This window comes from Panthera leo, chromosome E3 (genome assembly GCF_018350215.1).
Source record: "Panthera leo isolate Ple1 chromosome E3, P.leo_Ple1_pat1.1, whole genome shotgun sequence".
NCBI classification, from domain to species: Eukaryota; Metazoa; Chordata; class Mammalia; order Carnivora; family Felidae; genus Panthera; species Panthera leo.
In genome coordinates this window covers 3,212,501-3,240,207 of record NC_056694.1, presented here as the reverse complement: position 1 = coordinate 3,240,207, position 27,707 = coordinate 3,212,501, and the positions used below count along the sequence as shown (strand labels likewise).

The 27,707-nt window shown below is 49.9% G+C and overlaps 1 protein-coding gene across 1 annotated transcript in view; it reads right to left on the bottom strand.

Annotated features, from left to right (window-relative positions):
• The window catches only part of SDK1 (sidekick cell adhesion molecule 1), a 531,480-nt gene that overhangs the window by 166,662 nt on the left and 337,111 nt on the right, over nt 1-27,707 (bottom strand). The window contains exons 15-17 of the mRNA XM_042922245.1: nt 13,072-13,219; nt 11,973-12,113; nt 7,394-7,575 (exon numbers count right to left, since the gene is read on the bottom strand). Coding sequence (XP_042778179.1) covers nt 7,394-7,575; nt 11,973-12,113; nt 13,072-13,219 — 471 coding nt within the window. The remainder of the gene's footprint in view (nt 1-7,393; nt 7,576-11,972; nt 12,114-13,071; nt 13,220-27,707) is intronic.

Genomic DNA, 27,707 nt, shown 5'->3' with positions numbered 1-27,707 from the left:
GTGTGAGTGTGTGTGTGTGTGTGTGTGTGTCTGTTCATGTGTGTATCTGCGTGTGTGTCTGTGTGTGTGTGCATGTGTCCTGGGTTTCAGTGTGAAAGACATCTTCTCTTGTGGACTACACACCCACCTGCCACTCATCCACGAGTGACGTGAGATCTTGCTTCTTTTCTGTATTCAAGCTGCACCGGAAATCTGGAAGTAATTTCTGTCCATGGGTGATACGTGCAGAATGAAAAAAGGAGCGCTAGGTTTTCCCCAGCATTTCCCAGCCATGTGACTTGGGGAAAGTGCGTTACCTCTTGGAGCTCCCATTTTCCTCTGTGGAAGAAAAACAGACACCTATCTCTCACAGCTGTCCGGGGGGCAGGGTGGGTGGGGGGCGATGACCAAGGTGAGGCAAGGAGCACAGGTGCGCCGGATAAGACAACAAAAACTGGTCGGGGGCAGCTTCCTCCAAAATGCTAGCTTCCTCTTCTTTTCTTTCCGGAAAATTCTAAAAGCCTGAATTAAGCCCAATCCTGATGGAACATCCCACATCATTTTGTTCAGTTCTTAGTGTTTTAGGTGACTCTGGGAGAATCTGGAACATTATCCTATTCTGTAGGCACAGCCTGCGGTCTAGAAAGTCTTAAGGATTGAGAAACAAATCTTTTGTGCAATGTCATTTATGCCACATTGAGAATTTCCCAAGAGGAGATACGAATGGAGCTTGCAAACAGAGTGTTCATTTATAATCCTCACTTTAGAAAACCCTTCAAAGCCCAAGTGAACATTTAGGGGCTTTTACTAATGTTTTAGAAATGTGGATAACCAAATGTTTTTTCCATTTCTCTTTAAGTATGAAATATTTCCCTTTCATTAGAAGGTAATGTTCCAAAACCAGAATAAATCATTATAGCGCAAAAATACCTGTTCAAGGAAGAAAAATGATAAAGAAATAAAACCAGAAAAAAATTAAAACCTGGGTGTGTTCGAAATGATGATGTATAGTATCATTTGTCTTTGGACCCTTTACGGAAAAGCCAGCATCTGCATTTTTATGAACACAGTGAAGAAACGGACGGAAGTTTGCGGGTCTAGGCTGGCGTATTTTGGGACCCAGCCAGCATCTCTCACGCTCCGGCAGCGCGTAGGATTCCACGCTCAGGGTCACCTGAGGACTTCATGGTCACACAGTATCTTCACGGGGCTCTCGCGGGTAGTTGCAACATTTTTAACAAAACCTGAATCTGGGAACCAAACATCGTGTGAGCCTTGAATTTGGAACACTCACTGCTTCAAGTGACAACAGTACTTTCCCTCTCCTACTGAATGATGGGAAGGTTGCTGAAGTTGACATTGGCAGTAAGAACAATGCTGGTAATTACACTGGGCATTTAGTTTTGCAGAACTTATATGCTTAAGGCTTCTTCCACTTGTAACCGAGAACACTGATTTCTGGAGCATTTTGAAAGAAATTCCTGAGTCAATTTAAGTTCGCTTCCACCTCATTTTGGGTAATCACACTGGAAATTTGACGAGCGGGTTCCGCGTTTGCTGGATTTTTGGTCGCAGCTACTGGGACAGGAGGGACCTTTCCTCTCACCCCTTGGAAAGTTCATGTGACTGTGACTGTATCAGAATTTTGCTGCCCGATTGGTAAGTTAATAGGTCGCATTTTAAAATGCCTGGAGCAGAAAAGGTCACGGAGGCACCTAATAAAATCTATTCAATGGGATTGGCGGACAGTGGATGGGGTGGGGGTATGAAGAGCAAGGGAAGTGAGAAAGTTTATACTAAATAATCCCTGTGTGTCCAAGGTGTTAGCCCATGCTGAGAATAGAGAGAACCAAGGTAGACCCCAGACGTTTTTAGCAGATCTCAATAATAAACGGGATTGAAAAGAAAAAGGGGGCATGTGACAGGGGAAAGGTGGGTTCAAATTTCTTCAAGGATCCATACCACATTGTGCTGAACTCAAGGCACAGATGACTTATTTTCCTTCGAGAGCTTCCATAAAGAAAAGAGACTCGAGACCAAAGGCGTGTGCCCAGCAGCACGTGGGTGTCTGCCCCCGGGGCAAGCGCTGGCCGATCTTTTCGGGTCAAGGGCTGCCTGTGCGCCCTTGACTCTGCTCCCTGGGGCCGAGGCTGCGACATTTGGGAGTTCTCTTTGAGAATGACTGTGCACCGTGTCACATGCAGCCTCACGTCGGCGAGCCGCACCAGCTCTCCCTGGCGTTCTGATGCCTTCTCAAGAGGAGCGAAATCCAAAGAGCTTATTAAAGTCGGGACAAATTACGTCTCATTTCCCCTGATGGGTCAGGCTTGCCGCTTGGCTGAGGGAAGGAGGAAGAACCAGGCAGGCTGGCCGGAAGCCTTATTCTTCCCGAGGCGGGGCGTTTCCAACTGTTCCCATGGCGTCCTGACGGACTCCAGAGTTATGTGCGTATACGTTCCAATAACTTTCCAAATTAGGCTGACAAATAATTAATTTTATGAGTTATTCTCTTCCCCTCTAATATGCAGACATTTAAATTATTCTCTTTGCAGCTTCAAGGGCCAATTCAGGCCTGCAGGCTTTCTCTACACGTGGCACCAGCAGCCAGGGGCATCCCGAGCCCAAGCTCACCGACAGGGGCTCCCAGGGGCAGCAAGCATGCTCAGCTGGTGCCCAAACAGACCACGAGCTGAGGGTCTGAGGCCAAGGGCCCGGGGAGCTGTGGAGCCGCTTGCTGCTAATTCTTAAGTGGGGGGTTCCCAAGGATCGTGGGGCTCTCTGCATGCGGCTGGCTGTGACAGACGGTCATACAATTTTATTTAAAAAAAAAAAATTTTTTTTTAACGTTTATTTATTTTTGAGACAGAGAGAGACAGAGCATGAACGGGGGAGGGTCAGAGAGAGGGAGACACAAAATCTGAAACAGGCTCCAGGCTCTGAGCTGTCAGCACAGAGCCCGAAGCGGGGCTCGAACTCACAGACCGCGAGATCATGACCTGAGCCGAAGTCGGACGCTCAACCGACTGAGCCACCCAGGCGCCCCGGTCGTACAATTTTATATCTAGAACTTGCATATCCTCTGGGTTTGACTCCGCAGCAGGAGTCATTGCAAAGAGTGAGGCAGAAACCGCCAATTACCCTCTACTATCTGTCCCCCCTTCCTTTCTTAGCAACAGACAGAAATGTATCTGGCGGAAAGAGCACCTTTCCGGGCTTCTGGCATGGAGATATTCCGTGAATTGTAAGCATGAGTCAGCAGTAGGTAGGACTTCTAAGAAAGTTCGTCACAGGCAAACATACTTGCATATGTGGCCACAAGGTGTACCCCTGTGCCTTCCTCATAGAATGTGGACGCGACCGCTGGCATCCCAGCAGCTAATGTGCAACCATGAGGCAAATGCTAAAGATGGCAAAGTGAAAAGAAGGAGCCTGACCGTCTGGTGACCATGGAGCTGCCGCTAAGACCCTGTGCAGCTGAATGCCCACTCTTGGGGAGAGAAAGATAAAAACCCACCTCTATTTTGTTTTAAGCTGTTATTTTGGGTCTGTTTCTAGCAGTTGGATTCCATTTCCAACCACTACAGACAGCTGAACCCCAACGCCTCTGATGTGGCCCTACCACGTAGATCCCAGTAAAGTCGCTCTTTATGTCGATGGCATCTTCCTCTGTCTCGACAGCAATCCGAAGCATGCTCGCAACATGGGTCTTGTGGATAAATGGGGGTGAGCACACATCAGTGACGCTGCTTTCTTCTGCAGCTCACTCTTATTTCACAAATGTTAGTCTCTCCTCGCAGCCTCGGCCGCAAGTCCCAGGTTTGACTCTGTGTTGGGTGTGTTCCCTACTCCTGCTCCATGCCACAGCCCATCACTGAGCACACAGCAGGCACACGCATCAGTGCCACGGCCCGTCACACAACACTGAGCACACAGTAGGCGCACAGATCGTTCTTGAGATTTTACTATCAGCAGAGAGGTTGCGCCCGTTTCTTTCTGAACGACCGCGGCTGCAGAAACATGCAGATACAGTAGGTTCCAGACACTGGGCGTTGCCACAGAAGGAGGAACAAGAACAACCTGAGCATCCAGGATACTGGCTAAGAGCTCAGGGCTCTCAAGGCCTTTCTCTCACAAGGAGTCAGGGCAGATGAGCTTGAGGCTCAGAAAGGTTGATGTGCTTCTGGAAGGCAGGTAAGCAGTAAATGTGGAGTTAGGTCCTGATGGACTAGAAGAAGGGGCCGTTTCTGGGGGTCAGCAGACAGACAGATGTGTGGGAGGACAGCTCACAGCCCTAAATTATTCACGGCTCCTCACTGTGGCCATTTTCCTTTCTGATGCGGCCCCTCCCAATCAGATCACTTTCTCTCTGGTTTATTCTGCCCCCACTCCAGACCAGCTTCCCCGCCCCCACTCCCCGTTTCTTTCCAACTGCAAGTCTAAACGCTCTCTTACTTGTCTCCTGTCTCGGTGGGAACATTGGTTCCGGGACAGAGTTTACTGGTTTCCTTTTGTTCGGCTGGGGGCGGCCGACCAGGACGCTCCCGACGACGGGGGCCGGACGGGCGCAGTGTGAGTGCACACGCTGTAGGGCCGCTGCCTCCCCTGCTCGTGCCCTCTCCTGATACCTGACGAGTGCCACGGCCAAGCCCAAGGGACAGTTATGCCAACACTGTGGTCAGCAAGGGCTCCACCCTGATTTGTCCTGGGGCTGAGGCTTGCCCCTCACAGGAGGGTCAGGCTCAGAGGCTGTCGAACGCCTGAGAAGCTCTGTCCAGGGCCCAAGGGACAGATGTAGGGTTAGGAGGCGGGGAGGGTCTGGAAACAGAAGCATAGGGTCCTTTCCCCAGGGCGTTAGTCACGTGAAGCACACAGGAAGAGTCGGGACCACACGTAGGGAGAGGGCTGCACGCCCTGAGGGAGGACAAGGGCGCCGTGCTGCCTGCAACCATGCCGAGGTGAGGAGGGCACAACATCAAAGCAAAAACGCCCACAGAGAGGGGAGGTGTGAGTCACGACCATGTCCCCTGGGTGCCCTGTGACCTGCAGGGGCCCCGGGCTCTGGGCTCCAACGCCAGCCATCCAACGCCCAGACCAAGAGAAGAGGACCCAGCTGCCAAGCCAAGGTACGGACGGGAAAACTGCACGCGGCATATTCAGGAACTTAGGCTCGGCAAGAGTGAAGAAAAAGACGGACACTGGGAACCACTCTTGCACAGAGAGCTAATGGGAGTCCCGCTCGCACCAGGACGAGGAAAGCAACTCCCTCCAGGGAGCTGAAGCAGCCTTAGTCAGCTTCTCCATCCGGACGATCACCGCATCCAGAGGTGGGAGCCTGCCACGCCGGCCCCGCGCCCCGGCACTTCAGACCAGCTACATCGGGGCCGGCCAGCGTTCAGCTTGCTTACGCGCCAGTGGTTACATCGGACCTGCCCTGTTCTGTTCTATCCCCGCCAGCGAGCCGAGGAAGCAGCTGGGCCCCCCGCCGTTCACACTCCAGCGACCCAGGGACAGGTGCATCGCGTGAGCGTCCTCTGCCCCGCTGTCTCGAGGCACACGGAGGGAACAGAAGCAAAGTATTGTGAAAAGTATGCAGCACCACCAGAAAGCGCCAGCCACGCCCTCCTCGTGGCCTGCGTCACAGCAACAGGGAACTAGTCGGTTCACAGCCAGACCACGTGCCCTTCCGTCTGGAGTTGCTGAGGCCGCGGGGGGCCCCCAGCTCGCCCGCACAGCCGCTGAGGGGTTCGCCTTCCTAATACAGCATTTTGCTCATGTTGCTCCTGGCCCTCAACCTTTAATGGCTCCCAAGTACGAGCCAAACTCTAGGGCCGAAGCTCTCCTCAGCTAGGTGGGGATCTGCCCCTCCATGCCCCGCACGGGACCCGAACACACCAGTAAGAAAATGAAGCAGTCCTAGTTAACAGTAATAGGCGATTCTTAATAGCAAATTCATTATTTTAAGTATTTCCAAATCTACCATCATTAGGTAGGCGAATTAAAGCAAACATTAATTGTCCAGGTACTTAGCCGTCTCCATTTTCCGGTGAGTAATCGAGACTCACGTGCGGACGAGGAGGTCCTTCCCGGCTGTCTTGCATGTTAAGTATTTCCGCCAGGCACATATCTCACCATGGAGACAGAACTGACTTAATTTATAAAGGAGGCTTTATGGACTTATGGATGACGACAGACAGCCGATCGATCAGGGGTGATGATAACGGTAACGGTATGCAATATCAAGGAACATGAGGTCTCAGGCATGATTTGGGGAGAGAAGTGGGCAGTTAGAAATATCATCATTTCAAAAAGGTCAAGGCCTGGTGGCAGTAAAAATGCCTAAGCAAATAAACCCACACCTGTGAGTCGGGAGAGGCTAAAAGTGCCTCTTCCCGAATGGGAAGAGCTGTCGATTTTGTGGGGAAACCGTTTTCCCCGGGCAGGGACTGGGGTGCCAAGACAGGGTCCATTTTCTCCTGCTGGGAGCACCGACAGTGGACGGTGCTTCCAAACGCCAGCGCTCCCTGGGGCTGAGACCCGGGTCCTCTAGAAAACAGTGGGGGGCTCAGCCATAAAACGAGGGGGTTGGGTCGCAGCATATGAAGGCAAGACCCCACTGGCTTTACGACATCCTGACTGGCCGTTTTCGGAAGGGTGCTGTGGGGAGGAGTTTTTACCCACCTAGTAAGTTATTTGGCTTGTATAACAGAAAAAGAACCCCCCCCCCCAAAAAAAAGGCACACCGAGTTGCAAATTCCATTACCAATAATCATAGTGCATTACTAAACACAAAATTCTAAATAATCGTTCTCTTTGGAAAACGCTCACGGTATCACATGGGACTCCACGGCCAGCTTTACCATGTAATATACCATTACTCCATTTAGAAAAAGGCAATTCCACAGATCTTTCTGAGAGTAAGTGGGCTAACTAAAGGATGTGTGTGGATACTCCCTGGCCTAAGTGCCCAGAAGAAAGCATCTGGAACATTCTCTGTGTCCCTTCTACAGTATTGCGATAGTTGAGGAATAGAGAGACTCAATTACAGGTGATGAATTCCCTTCTACTTGCCCCCTGGAGGACCAGGTCCTTCATCTTTATTTCTAATTTTTTTTTTTTTTTACATGTATTTATTTTTGATAGAGACAGAGTGCAAGCGGGGGAGGGGCAGAGAGAGAGGGGGACACAGAATCCGAAGCAGGCTCCAGGCTCCGAGCCGTCGGCACAGAGCCCGACGCGGGGCTCGAACCCACGAACCGCGAGATCGTGACCCGAGCCGAACCCCCTCATTTTATGGCTCAACCGACTGAGCCGCCCAGGCGCCCCTTTCATCTTTTCTTCTAACGTGCTCTCGTCAAACTCGACGCGCCCTGCTCCCCGACAGAGACCGTGCAACCTCGCGGAAAAGCAAGCTTACCTCCTTGTAGGGTGTACTCGGTCACGGCCCTGCTGAAGACTCCCAGGCCCGCCCCGTTGTAGGCTGCCACCTGGATTTCATACTGGGTCCAGATGATCAGCTCTGTCACCAGGCAGTAGTTGACCTCCGGGCTGGTGATGTTCCGCTGCTGGTGCTCCCCGGGCAGGCCGGCCAGGCGGTACCTGCATCGCAATGTGGAGAGACGGCTGGAACCAGGATGCGGGGGTACCCGCACGGATTCCACGCAGTTGGAGGGAAGCGGAGTCAGTGAACAAGAGTGAAGCCAGAGGTCGGCCCCGGACAACAGCGCTTCCTAAGCCAACCCCTCAGACGCGGTGTCACTGAATCTCACAGCGATTATGAGCTCTGGGCAAAATGGAACCGACTGTGCTACTGTGGAATGCGACTGTGTTACGGTTAAAGAAAAATTATAGCTTTTTAGTGTAAGTCGCCTGGGGGGCGCGGTGACTTAGCACCAGAAATTCCAGGCACGGCTCCCGTGTCGGGTGTTGCCGTAAATAACGATTGTGGAGGGACAGCTTTCCTCCCGTGGTCCTGAAACGTGGGGAAAAACAGAGAGGCGGGAGGCCCGCTGCCTTTTCCGTCTAGGGATTCTAGATTTGTTCACGCAGCCCCAGAACCAGAACGAGTGGCTTTCGGTGGTGTTCCCACTTCTAAAATACTGGTCGCATGCTGAGGTGGATGGGCTGGGCTGTTTGTTAGGGGGCCTTCGTGGACGAAACGGGCGCAGGGTTCCGTGTACGGCTCCCGATGGTGGCGGGGCTGGCTGCGGTCGCCAGGCTGCAGCAGACACAAAGCGGAATTCTTGTGGCGTGCACCTGACCCTAATACGGTGCTCTACGCCGATTTCACCCGTGCTCGAGAAGGAACTGTGTGGAACAAGAGGAATACTTTCCACGCTGTATCTGTGTTCAAAAGTCACATGCACGACTCGGGACTTAGAAAACGTATAAATTAGGCAATTGCCACGTGTACTACCGAAGGGCTTTTGTGGCATTATTCGGGGTAGTGAATGCTTTTCACAACTTGGGTTTTTAGAAGTGCACTGGTTCCCCAGGGTGGAGCACGGGGGCGGGTGGCGGGAGACAGTGCCTTGGCCGTCACACAGCTCCCGAGGCCTCCAGATCCTGTCCGAGCAGCGGCTCTCGGCTCGGGAAGATGTGGCTTTGTCTGACGAGAGGGAGGGGGTGAGGGCCGAGGGGACACAGGGCAAGAGGACTCTTGAAGGCAGGTTGGGGCCACGGGCAGAGCGCCTGGGCACAGAGGGGAAGGCCCAGCAAGGCTACTGCTGTCGGTGGGGGAGGGGAGAAGAAACCCAGAATTGAGGCCCTTCAAGGGAAAAGAGAGCTCTCCAAAGAGGATGAAAGCACAGTAGGAAGCACAGAGACTGCAACATGAGGTCCTTCGAGAAAAGCAGGACTTCCCGAGGGCAGCCTTTCAGCCACAGACCGTGTGTGCAGGTGAGACCCGTGTGGTGGGAAAAATACGAGATCAAGAACAGGCAGAACTGGAATAGCGAGAAGGTCCCAGGCCCCCTCCTGCCTTCCCCTGAAAGGAGGTGCGGCTCGCCTGGCGGGAGGCGTGGGGGACGGACAGTGATCCCGTGACGGGCAAAAACAGGGGCCAGCGCCCCACACCACATTTCTGCTTTCCTGTTCCATCCACTTCTGACACCGACTGACTTGATATTCCTTTAATGAACTACCTGCGTCCCAGCGGGGGTTAAGTTCATTTATGTAACATCACGGCCTTCAAGGCAGCGGCCCATGGGGACGCAGGCATGGCACGGGACAACCCGCAAGCCAGGTACTCCCACTCAAATTCCCCATCTACAAAATAAACAGCACCGAGACGGTGAGAGAGCCGTTTGGAAGAAGGCAAGGATTGGCCCCACGGCAGCACCAGGGCGCCCTGGCGTGTGAATGGCGCCCAGGACCACTCATAACAACCAATATGGCACATACCGGGCAGTCACTTGAGAAGATCTCATTAATGTGGAGGCATCTCTACGCACGACACATTCCAGGGAAAAGCAAAGACGTTAGCTCCAGAAGGAGCTGGGAAGACGACTGACGAGCTGGGCGGCCTCAAGCAAACTCTTAACTTCTCCGAACCTTGGTTTAGAACTCCCGGGAAGGACATAATAGTGGCCTTCCGCTGGGTTTTCGTGAGAATAAAACCAAACGATGGACACAAAGGAGACGTGACAGTGTGAAGCACCCTGTAAGTATTTCTGGTTATGAGAACACTGCTCATCCAGGAAGTACGTGAAGCCCGTATGAACCGTATCTCCTGGACCCTTGTTTATAGGATCGTGTGGAACAGACCACAGGATTCATGTCTCAGAAGCGGCCGCCCTCCTCTCCTTTCTGCAGCAGGCAGGCTGGCCCATTCCGACCCGCGGCTCGGGTGCTTTTGTAACATTCACAGGATGTCTGGGAAGGTCACAATTAATAACAGAAGCACAGGGCATCGCCCTCTCACTGGTGGGATACGTTGCCTGGGAGACTGTCTCGCACAGAACAAGATCATTTTTTTATATGGAAATAAACAGAAGAATGTTTTTAAAGGACATAAGCCCTATGCTCCTCTCAAAGAAGCACCCTGCCCATTATTATAAATATTTTATTACTGTGCACACATCCTAACTACTTCTCACGGCCAGAGCCGCGACGGTGATTTATTTCCATTTTGTTCTTCCATGGGCTGTGCTAAGGCTCTGACACAGAGTCTTGTGCCCTGGAGGATGCACACTTGCAAAAAGAGCTGATTTGCAGACCGGAGGATTATTCGGAAATGTTTCCAAGCAAATTTGTTTTGGCATGGGTCTTTAATTTCTGAAAACTTTGATATTCACAGGCCTTGGATAGGGCACCCTCATTTTAGGACTTCCTTGATTTAAACCCCTGCAAACACAGATGCCCTCCTTCCCAGCACTCGACTCTCCCAACATATCACAGAAAATCCTTTTAACAGTGGTAATCCCACAAAATGGAGAAATGTGCAGTCCCCGACGGGGACTTGTAACATCAGAGGGGTTTCATTATTAAGCCCCACGCCCCGAGCCTGGTTCTGCAGGCTGACTTTTAAAGTCCTTACTTGGCAGCTGGAACCTGAGGAACCTTTTCTGTGTGCTCAAGAAAAGAAAGAGGCGGCCAAAATGACAAGCATGTGAAGGGCCGGGTGGAGGGCAAGGCAATGATTTTCATTAGCTGATGAACATGGGACAAGAGTGACAGCTGAAGTGAGGGCCCAGGAGCAGGCAGGAGACCCGGGTGGGGGGGTGGGTGGCCAGCTAGTTTTCTAGAGGGATCTGGGAACCGCCCAGAGCCCACAGGTGCCCCTGTGCCAGGTCTCTTGTTGGAAGGGGGAGGACACTTGGAGGCAGAGTGACCAGAGAGACCCCGAGTGCCGATTCCAGCCCTCCAGCCCCCGTGGGCCCCTAGGGGTCACACTTAAACCCCTTCAGGTGGATAATGGCCTAGCTTATGTTTAGAGGACAATTCACATGCTTGAGGAAGACTTGAGAATAGCAGGAAGTGTTGGTGATTGGCTAATTATATGTGCACGTGGATGAAGGTGTGATGAATGAATGGATGATTACATAAATATATACTGGAAGGAATGGTCCTCCACATGCAAAGATAACGGAGCTAAAAAAGCTATACCTTCATAACTTCTTACATCTGTCTAAGAGATTACATTTAGCCCCCTGAGACCTTTGTTCACCCATACTTTCTGGTCACACGCTCAGAATGGGCGGCAGAGGCCTGGCATTGGGAGGAAGGGAGTGGCGGACACCCGCCGGGGAGGCTGGGGAGGGACACGCAGTGCATGTCGGTGAAGAAACGCGTCCGTGGCTACACGGTCTGTTGGAAGCGATTTCATAATAGCCCTTTGAGACTGCTTTTCTTTCTCCTGCTTGCTACTGTGTCAACAAACCACTGCAATGATCACATCTGGTGCAATTTCAAAATTAGCAGTAGTTTTGGCAAAAGGGACTCCTTGTCTCAAACCCAGCCAAGATCTGGGAGAGTCCTCTCGACATCCTTAGAAGCCTGACCACCCTCACAAGGCAGAGAAAACAAAGCGGCCACAACGTGGGGCCACATATGGCCTGCAGAAGAGTGAGCTCGGCCCGCACTGTGGTCCAAAACGGGCCGACTTCATTTCTGACATTTAAAAGCTGTGAGATCGCATGTAAAAAGGTAGGTTTTTAAAACATTTCTTTGAAACACTAGAGGGCCTGGCAATACTGAACAACGTGCTAGCCAGCATGGGAACGACTGGCTAATGATTAAATCGGTTGCACTACTGTTAGCTAACAATTATTACAGTAAATAATGTGTGCCCCTGGATTCACGATGGAAAGCACACCCTGACCCCGACTCATCATGTCCCCCTTCAATCTTCTACCAAACGTCACCATCGGCGCGGGGTTCTGGCGTGCACATGCTACGGCCGGATATGCAGACGCTCTCTGCAAGGCCGCCCCCAGCGAAACAGAGCCCTGACTCCGTGACGACAGCCTCGAGCCGGCCAAGCACAGGCTACTCGCCTGAGGATGTACCCACGCAGCACCCCGTTGTGCTCCGTCTCTGGGGGCGGCTGCCACTGGACCATGATGGACTGATTGGTACGCCCGCTGGCCACGATATTCTTCGGGGGAGCGCTGGGCGGCTCTTCGGGTAACACCAACCTAGACATAAAACATGGGCAGGGAGAGACAGATCGGCATCCGAAACAAAGGGTCCCCATCTGCATTCTCTGTCTCACTGAATCTGGAGCCCAACTACTTTAGAAAATCGAGGGATGAACCGAGCAAAGCACACGGCTGATCCTGCCAGCAGGACAGGCAGGAAGCGGGTACAGCGAAGGCAACGTAACGGAAAACCGACTACGCGAGCACCAGGGCAGGCGCAGGAGGTGACCTGACTCTGTCTGAAGGAGCGGCACCTCCGCCCGGGAAGGGATCGTAAGCCCGAGCGGGCCAGTCTGCAGGCCCACAGCCCGAGACTCCTTCCAAATTGCTTTTCCTTTCGCTCTTTCGACATTTCTCACATCACACTCCCACATTTTGAAAAAAGTCATTGAGAGCTCAATCATGCCATGATTCGGGCCCCGCGAACGCTCAGGCGGGTCGGGGAGGGCACGCAGGAATGTGTGGATGGGAGGAAGCCATTTTCACAGGTCACATCTGAATGGGCTTCCACAGCAGCCGCCCCAGGGCTGGGGGAGCGGCAGGGCCACTCGGGGATGCGACGAGCCCGGCCCGGTGTTTACTTGTCCCAACAGCGGCACCAGCTCCCTTCGTGCTGGTGGCCGGGGTAGACAGAGGGCGCAGAAACACCGTTGGCTGTGCACTGCATGTATGCAGAGGCCTGTGCGATCCGGGACGATCTGTGTCGGCCCCGCCAGGGCACCACGGAAGTCTACGAAACTTCCCTCAGAGCGATTAGGGAGAACCCCGCTAGGCCAACACACGAGGGACTGTGTTTCTCTCTTGGTTACAGTAATTCCTGCACACGTTGTGGCCAACGTCGCTAAGGGGGCAGGGTGGTTCCTCGGATCTATTTCCTCCTCCTAACTGGACGTTCCGTCTTGTTTTCAGGCCCGAGCTGCCCCTCGTCACCACGGAGGGCCGCGCGCTCACACACCTGCTCGTCTCTGCGCTGTACTGACCCTTGCCCACTTGATTCACGGCACACACCCTGAACTGATAGGTGCGAGCTGGAGTCAGGCCGCGCACGGTGACGCCTGTCATCTCGGGGCCGACGTTTGACAGATGCACTTTCCACGGAGAGTCTGAAAGAATGAGCAAAAGGAAATCAGAACCATACGAGCACACGTCTGAATGATAACGAGTGAAGGCGAAACGCGTCCCCATAAAGTTCTCTCATCTGCTTTCCTGGGCAGAGAGAGCAGACAGCCCCGTGTGACAGAAGTGGAAACCAAGGCTCGTGGCCACATGGCTAACAGCCGGTAGCCTGTGGGCCTGGCGTGAAACTCGGGGGCCCACTCCAAGCCCGGCATACCTCCCGTCGTCCCCCATGCTGCTGTCAACAAGTGAAGGAATTTTTTTGCTCAACCTGCATGTGGCAGTTTAAACGCAACCAAAATATTCCTCGCTCCTGCGCTCTCTGTCAGCTCACACGGTTAGGCAGATTGCAGATTCGTCTTCCAGAAAAGGATGCCGCACATGTCACCAAATGATAAATAAAAACTATATTCATTAACATTTTAATAAAAGAGGAAATGAGCATGATAAAGACAGATGGGCTGTGCATTTTGCAACCCATCTGCGTGGCGGCCCATTACAGCACCGCACCCCTGAGTGGCTTTGGCTGGAGGGAGGCGTAATGAAATTTGCAGCGAGTTTAGGATATCTTTGCACCCAGCCCGCGGGCAGGTGCGCAAGAGCGACTCCGTCAGCCAAATGGGCCCTCGCCTGGATGGCTTCAGGGGATTCTGCTGGGCTCCTACACCTTTGTAGGATTTTTTTTTTTTTTTTTAACAGAGTTTAAACACGCTTTTTGGCCCCATCGTTTCACAGAATGATGCCCCGGAATAAACAAGACCTGGCAGCGAATTTGAACACCCACTGTCGCTTCTCATTTGGAATCATCAGGACGCCAGAACCGCATTTTCAAGTTATCAGTGAAGTGAAATGGGGAGGTCGGAGAGGGGGCTTCTTGCGGAAATCAAATTGTCTGTCTTGTTCCTTGGAAGAGGTGCCAGACTCCCTCCCTCTCACCCACACCGGAGATGGTCAGAGAGGCGAGGCATGATTTCCACGATGGCGTCAGGCGAGGAGGCACGTTGCCGACGCTGCGGGCTGTGGGCATGGTCCACACACAGCAGAAGAACCCAAGGACGTGACGCTCAGGACTCACAAGTCCGTGCTGGGAGCGCATCGGGAATGCACGCTGGGTCTTTGGGAGTCACCACGAAGTAGCTACAAACCGCTTCACAACGAAATGAGGCTCTCGAGGGCAGCCTGCTCACAGGGAGCTGTCTACTGCTAAGCTGGACTTAGCTGATCCCCCAGCAAAAAAGTTACGCTGCTCTGCAGCACGAAGCCAGTTGGGCTACAAAGGCTGAATCTTTTTTAATTATTTCAAATAAAGCTGCTTCCAAAAATGGCTTTCTGGGAACGCGGTCCTCACCACCAGCTGGGCATTTCAGTGTTCTTGGCCTTTGATTCTCGGTGATATAGGTAATCTATGCTTGATGAAGGTCCCCCTCTCTTTATGTTTCCTTAAAACTGCCACGTGTGCATCCCCAGTTAACTCCAGAAGACCTCACAACAATTTGCCTTTTTGCTTTGGGAGTCTGAGACCCTTCTAGAAGCACCAAATGGCTCGTGGTGATCTGGTTCGCTAAGCAGGCTCCTGTACAGAAAACAGCCATTCGTCCACACGGCCCGTGGAAGAGGCTTCTGTCGCATCCACGCAACTGGACTTGGTTGGGGAGCAGGGCCCGTCCCTGCCAAGTCACAGTCCAGTGGAGATAGTTTTCATTCTGAAGACAACACACACAAGTGTCCACGGCTGGCCACCACTCTTTCATGTACAGGTGTCTACTTCTGTTTGAGTTTCTTCTGTAAAAAGGGTTGGGGGGGGCAAGTCAAAACCACAGTGAGACCCACCTCCCACCCAGAGGACGGCCACTCTACAGAAAGCAGAGAATGGCCTGGGTGGGTGAGGACGGAGAGAGGCTGGGATTCGTGTGCTGATGGTGGGATGCAGAATCGTGCACCTGCTGGGGAAGACAGTACGGAGGCTCCTCTAAAGACTAAAAACAGAACTGCCATTTGATGCAGCTGTTCCACTTCAAAATATAAACCCCAAAGAGCTGAAAGGAGGGGCTCAAAGAGCTATTTGTTATGAACCCGTCTTCACAGCAGTATTCACAACAACCAAAAGGTGGGAGCAGCCTTAGCGTCCGTGGATGGATGGATGGATGGATGGACCAAGCGCGGTCTCTCCGTGCACTGAAATACTATTCAGCCTTGATAAAAGAAAGAAAGAAAGAAAGAAAGAAAGAAAGAAAGAAAGAAAGAAAGGAAGGAAGGAAGAAAGAAAAGCAATTCAAACACACACTCCAACACAGTTAAGCCTTGAAAACAAGGCAGTCACGACAGACAGACAGTGTAGGATTCCACCTCTATGAGGTCCCTGGAGGAGTCAGATTCGCAGACACAAGGTCGAACGGCAGCTGCCAGGGGTGGAGGGAGGGGGAGACGGGGAGTCCCGTTTAATGGGTACAGGGATCCAGTTTTTCCAGATGAAAAGAATTCTGGAGATTGGCGGTACAACGTGAGTGTACTTTAACACCACTGAATTGTGCATTTAAAACTGGTTAAGACAGCAGATTTTATGTTATGCATCTATTACCGCAATTAAACATTTGTTTAAATGGTAAAAAACAAAATGGGGGAATAACACAATTCCCAAGACAGTCACGGTGAAGAAGAGACGCGCACTGATGCCTCCAGCACAAAGCCTGGCCCGCGGTGGATCCCAGTGCTGGACATCCGGTCCCCCTCCCACCGTCCCCTTCACCCCTCCCACCTTCCCCTCCCTGTTCTGTGCCCCCGACGACCTGCCCGGCAGGGCTGGGCTCTTTCTTACTCACGGGGCGATCGCCCTGTTCTTCTCATGGGGGCAGCTCCAGGCCACCTCTCTGTCTGGACCCTGCAGCAGCCCTTGCCTCTGTGTCCTGAGTCACAAGGCTCCACACCTGGGCAGACCTTCCCTTTGGAAACTTCCTCCCGGACTGCTCTAATTCGAGAGGGCCGCCTACTCGAATTAGAGCGGCACCTGACTGACGCGGTGCTCGATAAAACGTCCTTTCTCTCCTTCTTCTTTTCCCGTAGAGCCTGGCAGTAAGCGGACGGCTCACCTGCTCGGTCAGGTACACCGTATGGCGCAAGTTCAGAAGGGGGCAGAGTCAGAAGGACGGTGGGGGAGCCCGCGGACTGAGACGGTGAGTGTCGGCATGGGGGGCGGGGCAGGGGCACCCTGCAGAATCCCTCCCAGATTCTGCCCAGTGGGATCTGCTCCTTCACTCGGAGTATAAACAACTCCTCAAAGTGTGTAACCCCATCCGGGAGATCTGCTGATGATAGGCAACAGGGCCTATTAGTCTGCCCTGTACCCTGGGGTCCCGCTCAGTCTGCGGGCTGCATCTACAGAACTCTTTATTTATTCTTTTCCTTCTTCCTACTAGAAGATAAAAGGTCTGGCAGGAAGAGAGATTAAACCGAGCACTAATACAAATGAACCTGATCCATCTCACAGGCACTCTGATTTGTAGCAAAAAAAGAAAAAAAAAAGTAGTTTGGGAAGGATTTGCTCATTCACAAGCCTCTGAGCTGCAAGCTTGCCGAGACTGTTAAAATTTAAATAGCAGGTCTGCTCCTGACAACCCATAAGCAAAATCCCTTTAAAAGGTTCTCCTCCAGGTCCTCAGAAAAAAGTACTACAAGATGCTGTCGGAGGGGCTGGAATGTAGAGGATTCTTTTGATAAAGGAAACCATCCCATAAAAGTTTCAATAGCTTTTTCCTCCCCTTCAGGGATGCCTCCTGCCCTCTGATCTAGAAGCCTAAGGAATTTCAGTCTTCCCCAGTCGGGCTATGAAACAAACCTCTGCTCCGCAAAGAGCGTCACTGATCTTCCTGTTACCTTCAAGTGCCCAGAACCCCCGAGGAGGTCACCGCTCCTTCGCCCTGTCTACTGGTGAAAAAGCTGGTGGCTTTTGACCTTCATAAATGTACTGGGAGCTTTCTCCAATAAAAAAGAGCATTATCATGTTCTCAATCAAAGGTATCTTAGGAAGGGAAATACTTTTTCAAAGAAAAATTCAATTGCCACAAGAACCATTATTATTATTATTAATGCCCGAGGTCTATATGGCCGCTGGCGGTCTGGAAGGTGTTTGCATCTGTAGGCACATGGATCTTCTTGGGGAGAAGGCATCATCTCCTCTCTGACAGATGAGGAAACCAAGAATCAGGGACACAGAAACAACTCCTCCCAAACCTTACAGGCTGTCACTTCCCAGACGTGGGGACGGATCAAACACCACTAAAGGCAGAGGAGCTGGGCTTCCAGCATCTCCTTGTGAGTGAGTGGGAAGTACCCAGCAAATGCCCAGGCACCCCTGACACACACACACACACACACACACACTCACTCTCTCTCTCTCTCAGAGAACGCACAAAGCCAAAAGCCGAATGCAAATTCACTCCAGTCTCTGGGCAATAAAGGAGATGCAGGAACGCATTAAATGACACCACACGGAAGCAATCAGCCAAGCCCCGGACTTGGGACATTCTACAGGACAGACGCCCTGGCCACTGTACCAGGCGAGGGCAGGGGAAAGGGGGGTGAGGCTCTTGTTGATGAAGCAATGGACGGACCTCATTTGGATCTGGATTTGGATTCAAAAGAATCAACTGTGAAAAGTCATTAAAAAAAAAAGAAAGCATTTGAAGATGACAAAAGGAAATGAAAATACATTCCATGCTCATGGATTAGAAGAACAAATACTGTTAAAATGTCTGTACTACCCAAAGCAATCTATACATTTAATGTAATTCCACCAGCACTTTTCACAGAGCTGGAACAAACAATCCTAAAATTTGTATGGAACCACAGAAGACCCCGCATAGCCGAAGCAATCTTGAAAAAGAAAAGCAAAGCTGGAGGCATCACATTTCTGGAACTCAAGGTATATTACGAACCTGTAGTGATCAAGACAGTACGGTCCTGGCAGAAAAACAGACACAAAGATCAATAGAACGGAATAGAAAACCCAGAAATGAACCCACAACTCTATGGTCAACTGATCTTTGACAAAGCAGGAAAGGACATCCAAAGGAAAAAAGACAGTCTCTTCAACAAATGGTGCTGGGAAAACTGGACACAACATGCAGAAGAATGAAACTGGACCACTTTCTCACACCACACACAAAAATAAACTCAAAATGGAGTAAGGACCTAAATGTGAGACAGGTAACCACTAAAATTCTAAAGGAGAACAAAGGCAACAACCTCTTTGACCTCAGCTGCAGCAACTTCTTACTCAACACGTCTCTGGAGGCAAGGGAAACAAAAGCAAAAATGAACTACTGGGACCTCATCAAAATAAAAAACTTCTGCACTGCAAAGGAAACAATCAGCAAAACTAAAAGGCAACTGATGGAATGGGAGAAGATATTTGCAAAAGACATATCTGACAAAGGGTTAGCATCCAAAATCTATAAAGAACTTACAAAACTCAACACACAAAAAAAAAACCCAGTTTGAAAATGGGCGGAAGACATGAATAGACATTTTTCCAAAGAAGACATCCAGATGGCTAAACAGACACATGAAAAGATGCTCAACATCACTCATCATCATGGAAATACAAATCAAAACCACAATGAGATACCACCTGACACATGTCAGAATGGCTAAAATTAACTTAGGCAACAACAGATATTGGTGAGGATGCGGACAAAGAGGAACCCTGTTGCTCTGTCAGTGGGAATGCAAACTGGTGCAGCCACTCTGGAGAACAGTATGGAGGTTCCTCAAAAAGTTAAGAAGAGAACTATCCTATGGTCCAGCAATTGCACTACTAGGTATTTATCCAAAGGATACAAAAACACTGATTCAAAGAGATATATGCACCCCAATGTTTATAGCAGCACTATCTATAATAGCCAGATTATGTAAAGAGCCCAAGTGTCCATCAACTGATGAACAGATAAAGAAGATGTGGTTTATATATACAATGGAATACTACTTGGCAATGAAAAAGAAGGAAATCCTGCCATTTGCAATGGCATGGATCGATTTAGAGAGCATAATGCTAAGTGAAACAAGTCAGTCAGAGACAAATACCATATGACTTCACTCACATTGTGGAATTTAAGAAACAAAATAAAGAAACCTAGAGTGGGGGAGAGAAAAACCAAGAAACAGACTCTTAACTATAGAGAAAAAACCAAGGGTTGATGGAGGGAGGAGAGTGAGTGGGTGATGGGCTAGATGGGTGATGGGGATTGTGGAAGGCACTGGTGATGAACACCAGGTATTACGTGTAAGTGATGAATCACTAAATTCTACACCTGAAACTAATATTACACTTTATGTTAACGAACTGGAATTTAAAGAAAGACATTTAAAAAAAGCAAGTAGAGACATTTAAATATGGGCTGAGTATAAGATGATATTAAGGATTACCACTAATCTTGTTGGGTGTGATGTCCTTTACTTGAGCTATGTAGTGAATCACTTAAGGTTGAAATGACATAACGTCTGGGATTTTCTTAAAAATCCTCTAGCAAAACAAACAAACAAGGTGGGGACTTGATGAAACAAATATGGTAATATGCAAATGGTACTGACAGTGAACACATGAACGAATATCCTGTACCTTTGTGTATACGTAGCACTTTTCATAATAAGAAGTTCCTAGAAAGTGACTGTTTTGTCACAACATTGCCAGCACTGAGCACTGTGACCGTATTAAGTCAGACATTTTGTGACCGTATTAAGTCAGACATTTGGTAGATGAAATATGTGATTTCACTGATGCTTTCTTTGCCTTGTAGTGTTTCATATTATGAGAATGCGCATTCTTGCATTAAAACAACTTCCCCTAGGTCACAGAGCAAGTTAAGTGGAAGAATTAAGATGCAAATTTTATTCTTTTCCTAATTCGAATTCCAGTGCTCTTTTGGCTGCAACAGTCTGCGTATGGTGTCTCCTAAAATATAAGCTTCAGGTTAGAATAAGAATGTCTACCCTTTCAAGTAGCTGCCCACAGGATGAACTCCACCAGAATCTGTTTTGCTCGCTGGTAGATCCTGGGCACTACAAGAGTGCCCCACGTGAAGCAGGAACCCAATAAATACTCGTTCAGCGAAAGCACCTGCCACGTCCTGGGCACTCTGGGTGACTGTGTCACACACTGAACCTTCACAGTAACCTCATGGCATTTATGATCATCCTCTTGCTCATACAAGGAAAGGAGGCACTGACCCACGAATCACGATCTGGTCCTTCCATCGTGGGGGCAACTCCCAGACGGAGGCAACTTTGTTCTTTCGACGTCTCTCTACTGGTCATAATGATTGTTAAAGCTCGCAAGTCAAGGGCTTGGTCACAGAGATGACCCAGAAGCAGAGCTATGCTCCTGGCCCAAAGCCTTCGAGGGTTCAGTCATGTGGCTCTCCTTCCCCACACCGGGATGTTTAGACACTAAGTGGAAGTTCTCTGGGCTTCTTAGTAAGGTACTGCACTCTCGAGGCGGGTGCTTGGATGACGCTGCACTTCCCGGTGCTTAAAGCTTTAGCCTCTCCAGCACCCACAGCGATAAGGTGCGTTGATGCCCCTCCCCACCACGTGAAGGGAAAGGAATGGCACTTTGCTTGGTGCTCTTCCTTCCGGAACCCCAAAATGCTGGTCTAATCATCAGAAAAATATCCACAAATCCCAACCTGGCGATGTCCTACAAAACACCTGAGCATCAGCCCTCAAGGCTGTGAAGGTCGTCACAAGTCTGAGAAACTATCCTGCTAAGAGGAGGCTAAGGAGACACAGTGGCTAAATGTGGTGTGGTGGCCTGGACGCGGTCCAGGGACAGAAGAAAGACATTCGTGAAAAACTGAAGGAATCCTGAATAAAGCATGGACTTTAGGTAATGATAATACGTCAACATTCGTTCATGAATTGTGAGGCAGGTACCACACAGATGCAAGATGTCATAATAGGGGAAACGGGGTATGGGGCTTTTGGAAATTCTCTGCCTTCACAGTAATTCTGGAAACCTAAAACTCCTCTAAAATAAATCGCAAGAGAAGAAAAGGCCTGTCAGAGAGTTGGTGAGAACCAGGAAGGAGAGGGCAAGCTGTGGCACACAGCGCAGGACTCGCGTGGGAAGGCCCTGTGTGGTGTGCAGGAGAAGACAGCCGTGTGTGTGGGTTCACACGGGGAGGCCCGGATGGCGGACTCAGAGCCTCTGCAGAACAGAGTTTCAGGCCACCGTGATCGTTCCCGACGCCGGAGCCCTGGAGGACGGGCCGTCCCAGATGTGGCTCGCTGGCATCTCTCAGTGTCTGGGGGGCCTGCTGGCTTTGGGGGTTAGTGACAACAAGGGGCCAGGTCCCCCACAGCTGTAAACAGTCATCACTGAATGTCCCCAGGGTAGGAGGCTAGCGTCAGCTCTGGGAGTCGGAAGGACGGAGGGACCTTGGGCTCAGCCCGCACCTGCACTGGCCCTGCCCAAGGCCCGCAGAAGCCCTTTAGGTTTTGAATAGATTACCATAACAAGGGCTCCAAAATTACTGAGCCATACAAATCCTGAGACCACCCAGGGAACCGTATGCCCACGAAATAATACAAAAAGGTGGAAAAAAATACATACATATAAAATATGTACTATGTTAATTATATATAAATTATATATACGTGTATAAATTATGTATATAATTATATATGCATATATAAATTATACATATATAATTATATATAAGTTATATACACACATATAAATTATTTATATAATTATACATACATATATAAGACACATAATTATATATGTTATATGTACATATATAAGTTATACATAAATTATACATGTATATATAAATTATAATTATATACGCATATATGAATTATATATATAATTACATATAAATTGTGTATATAAATTATTTATATATAAAAAATACATCATAGAAAGTACCAATTCATTAACGAAAATCTGGAAAAGAGAGTAAGAGAAGAAAATGAAACAAAATAGGCATAGATCCATTCTGCAGTCTTTTAAAACTGTTTTCAAGATTTTTTGAGTGCTTTGTGCAATTATTTTCAAGCTTCTCGGAGAGCAGTCCGCCCTGCGTGTCGGCGTCCAGCTCACTGAGCTGCGGGATTGAGTGTGGCGGGACGGCTACCGTTTGCCCCCCTACATTGAAGTTCCCGTCGTCCCGTGAGAGAAGCGCGGTTTCAGGGCCTAGCCCGGGCCCAGTGAGCTGGCGCCCCAGGCCTCTCTCCCACTCAGGAGGCAAGCACGCCCGGCATCAAGCAGCGGTTTCTCTCAGCCTATTCAAAGGTCCTGTGGACACCGGGAGAGAGGCAGGAATGCTAACTAGTCCTGCAAAGGTCAGGAAGATCCTTGTGCGGGGCTCTGGTTAGAACTGGTCGCCAGAACGGCAAGACTCGAATCAGAGGGGATGCCGCAGCGTCCCGTTTGTGTCAGTTGGTGGAAAATCTTCAGCACGGACACTCTGGAAAGGACACGACCAGGTCCTCGGGATGGACGGGACTCCACCGAGGTGGCACACATCTAGCACAGGTGTCAAAGAACGCTTGGCTCGGGCCTGCTGTGGCGACCCCGGGAGATAAGGCTGAGGCCTCGGGAGGGCCGGCCATAATCCGCCAGGCTTGGCCGGGGCCGAAAGAGACAGACCTGAGTCAGGGAACTTCACTAGACCGGGACAGGGCGGGAAGCAGGCGGCTACTGCCCAGCCAGGACGAAACCCCAAGGAGCAGACAGGTGAAGTACAGTGTGGTTCCCCACCTGGGGAGGGTTCCATGGCAGACGTCCCCCGAGAAACAAGGAAGTGTGTGGGGCTGGATGGGAAAAAATGCACCGGGTTTGGCCTTCGAAGTTAAGAACAAAAGCACCGAGCATTTGGGAAGTAAATGAACCTCCCTCCCTCACTAGGGAACATGGCCAAGGCAATGACAGGAAAGGCTTTGGGACCTTACATGGTTCACGTCTGAGGGACTGGGGCCTCTGAACTGTGGGTAAGACCCCAAATGTGCCTGAGGCTCGGGTCCACAAGGGGACACACACTCCCGGCGAGGGCCTGAACTGGAGAAGCCATTTGCTTCGGAGAGGTGGAAAGAAGCCAGGAAGGCTGGAAGCAGGGATTGGACAAACCCAGCAGCGTAGGGGGAACCGAGCTGCAGGCAGGAGCCATACCGTGACGGTGGCAGTGCACCCCCCACGACGGACAGCTCAAACCCTGGCTGGCAGGTGACAGGGTGGAACTGGGGGGCCCTCTCCGCATAAAAGGGGCCCCCAGCTTTAGGGAAGACACATCCTAGGACCACTGGTATTCTGCACTGAGTGGTCACGAGGGGCAGACCTGTGCATTAATTTGCATCAGTGTGGGACAGGCTTGGGAAGGGCCACCCACGAGGTGAGCAGAGGCTGTGGGAGCCTCTGTGGGCTCCCTGCCCACCTCCACATCTTGCGGAGTACAGAGAGAGAGAACCCCCCAAGTCCTCCACCTCGGCCCCTCTCTGGGCCTATGACAGCAGGATAACAAAGATCAGTAAATATCTGGGACACGACAGTAAAATCCTGCATGGATTTTAAAATGGGAGCAAATGCCCTTAAAGCAAGGTTCCGTATGCAAAAGCCCAAACAAAAATAAGCTGAGCCATAAAATACTTCCTAACAACTCTGAGGCTGTTAGAAAATACCTGTATGAGCTACGTTTCGAAGACGGCATTCAAACGATTTGAAGCACAGAGAACAAAGTCTCAGCAACTTGGGCAAGCAAAACAGCACAAAGCCATCGGCTTTTAAGTGCGTCATCGCAAGCGGGGATGAAGATGTTCGACATACTGTGTAGTGACAGTCGGGAGCGGCTGCCACACGGAAGCAAATGAGCTCGTGGGGAGCAGTGCGCAAGACAGCTGCCCGGCCCTGCCTGAAAAGACTCTGTGGCCACAGAAGAAAGAGCTGAGCCACACGGCCTCGAGATCCTCTCTGCGGAGGAAGGAGAACCCTTTCCGCCTCTCCTGACGATGCCGGGAAGGGGCTCGGGAGAGGCCCCGGGCCCCAGGGAATGCCCTCCAAAAGCTAGTCTCCGACCAGCCGTGGACGTGAGGTGCCCCACTCAAGAAACCAGTGGCCACTAGAACGTTCTCTACTCGAGAAAAGACACGCCGCCTGTGGGAAATCGCCACCTCAACTCCAAAGCATCATCTCAAACCCAGCACGCTCCGGCCCGGTTGGCCGATCATCCCCCCAGACTGATGCCTCAGTGCGGGCTTGCAGCCCTCCGGCCCAGGCCCGGGGTTCCCGGCCGCCCTTGGCCCCCTTCCTTCCAGGGAACTCAGCCATCAGTTCAGAAAAAGCAACCTCCCTGCTCTCTCCTTCCGCCTCTGAAGCTCACACCACCACAGCCAGGTCCATCCACCAGCTTCTAGATGAGCTCACATGGCGTCGCTCAATGACTTTGCATGGCTCTCTATGGTTTAGGACTTTGGTCTGGCATCACTTGGTCCCTCTGTGTGCGGGCGTGTGTGTGTGTGTGTGCGCGTGCGCACACGTGTGCAGTCTTTTATTTTTTTTAAGTTTATTTATTTATTTTGAGAGAGAGAGCATGAACAGGGACAAGCCAGAGAAAGAGAGAGAGAGGGAATCTGAAGCAGGCTCCACACAGAGCCTGAGGTGGGGCTCAAACTCACAAACTGAGATCACGACCCGAGCCCAAACCAAGAGTCAGACGCTTAACCGACTGAACCACCCAGGTGCCCCTGGAGGTCTGCTGCTTTTAAAGGAGATTTAAACATCGTTAAGTGAAAATACACATAAAATTGGATATAAAGTGAAAATAAAAACACAAATCCAAAATCACGAAGGAGAGGAAGACAGAGGGATGTTGGGAGCACCCGGGATGACTCAGGTATCCAGCTAAGCACTCAGTTTAGCTTCGGGCTTCCTGGAGGCCAAAGGAAAAAGCACCGCGCTGGATGGCAGAGTTTGAAAAGAAAGCTGCGGAATCGCTCAGGAGAAACAGACATGTCTTCACAGCAGAGATGCCGGCCGCAGGGACGACTCTGCCCGAGACCCAGCGAGAGACGCGGAGACCCAGACGTGTTCTTCCAACTTCATGTTTCTTCTGGCACGTTCTTAGCAAACAGCAAGTACGATATTAACTTGCGGGAGACAGTGTTCCTTTCCAAGTTAAGGAAAAATACATTAACTTCAACCTTGAGGCTCAGGCACCTCATGTGGTGATGGTGACCAAGTTCCCCACCGCGTCACCTCTGAAAGGCGCATAGAGGACGGTCCTCCGGGAATCTGTGTCAGGGCCGTGGAGCTGCGGGATGCTCGTGTGTGGAAGGTGTAGGGCATTGCTGAGTGGAATGTTGGTATTTTAGGAATAATTTGCTTAGAAAGAATACATTTCCATAAAAATTTAAAAAATCAGAAGAACCACGAATGGGAGGAGGAATGTATTAAACGATGAAAAACTTGTTTCAAATCAATATCATATTCATTTCTACGAATTTCAGGAATAGGCCAATCCAACGTATGGAGGAGGAGGGCTGCCGAGTGCCTGCCCTTGCCGGAGAAAGACTGTGGAGAAGGGTCAGGAGGGAACCTCCCGCTCTGCGGAAACATTTCGTATCTCATTTGCAGTATGAGCTATGTGCTGTGTATGTATTTGTAAAACTCGCTTAAGATCTCTGCATTTCATGATATGTAAATTATGCATCAATAAGCAACCAAAAGTCAATATCATGTATAACAATAAAACCCTGGTAGATATTCCACTGAGATCAGAGACTGAAAGAGAGGCACTACTGTGCTGATTATTCTTTTAAATTATTCTGACTAACCTTGTAAGTTTTATTTTATTTTTAATTTAATTTTATTTCAGAGAGAGAAAGGGAGACAGCATGAGTCGGGGAGAGGGGCAGAGGGAGACAATATCTCAAGCAGGCTCCACGCTCTGTGCAAAGCGCAAGGCAGGGCTCGATCCCACGACCCAGGGATCCTGACCTGAGGTGAAATCAAGAGTCAGATGCTCAACTGACCGAGCCACCCAGGCGCCCCTACCCTGTGAGATTATTTTTTTAAAAAACAGGAAACAATAAGTTTCTATTACTTGGAGAAGATATGATTGCCTGCCTTGAAAACAAAGAGGACTGACTGGAAAATCATGAGAATAGTAAGAGAATACGCAAAGCGGCTGGATGGAGAACAAACACTGGAACCAGGGCCGTAGCCACAGCCCAAAATTTAGAACTAGCTGCCAGACAGAATAGAAAGGAGATCCCATTCTCAGTAGCAGTAAGACGGAATCTTAGGATAACCTCAACAAAAAAGTGTCACACCAATGGGTGCAAACCTGTCAACTTCCCTAGACGATTCAAAAAAAGAGCTAATGCAATGGAGAAGCATGCTATTTTCTGGATGGGAAGACAGAATCTCCAAGAAGTCAGTTCTCATCAAACTTCTCATAAGCTTAATGTCACTAAAAAGTCAATGGGACTATTTTTGAAACCTGACAAAATAATTCCGATTTTTTTTTTTTAAGAAAAATAAACAGGCAACAAGAACTAGCAAAAATCTGATAAGACGAAAGAACTTTGCTTTATCAGCAATTAATACACATTTTGGAACTAAAACAACTAAAATATAAACCAGGCCAAAAACCAGATGATGAATCGATGGATCCAAACAAACCCCCCTAAACAGACTTTTATATAAACAGGGCCTCTGAATACATAAAAAGGGAAACATTCATAAATAAATGGATTATTCAATGAACTGTGTCGGGAAGATGAGGGTCATTTGGAAAAAATAAAAATTCTAAGTTCAAACTTACATCTAAGTTCAGATGAGTTTTTAAGAGTTAAATGTGTGAAAAAGTAAAGGTTTAAAAATCAGATGAGAGGAGCCTGGATGGCTCAGTCGATTAAGCATCCGACTTCAGCTCAGGTCATGATCTCACAGTCCTTGGGTTCGAGCCCCGCATCGGGCTCTGTGCTGACAGCTCGGAGCCTGGAGTCTGCTTCGCATTCTGTGTCTCCCTCTCTCTCTGCCCCTAACCCATTCGCATTCTGTCTCTGTCTCTCTCAAAAATAAATAAACATTAAAAAAAATTTAAAAAAACCCAGATGAGAATTTAAAGAACATGTATTTTATGCTTACAAGTGTTGAAATATCCAAACATAAAAGCAGCGAAATAAATCATAAACGAAAATACCAATAGATTTAACTATATAAAAACCAAATACTTCTGTATGTCAAAAAGTAATACACAAAAATCAAGAGTAAAAAGTAAATTGAAAAAATCCGTGTCACAAATGACAGGAAAAAAACCCTAAGGCTTTGATATAAAAATAGAGGAAAAGAAATCGACAGATCGTAGAGACAAAGCACAAAAAGCCAAGGAACTTGGAAAAATGTGTTCAGGAGGATCAGTAATCGAAGGACAGTGCGAAGTAAAAATCCTCCAAATGAAAACATAGGAGAATATCTTT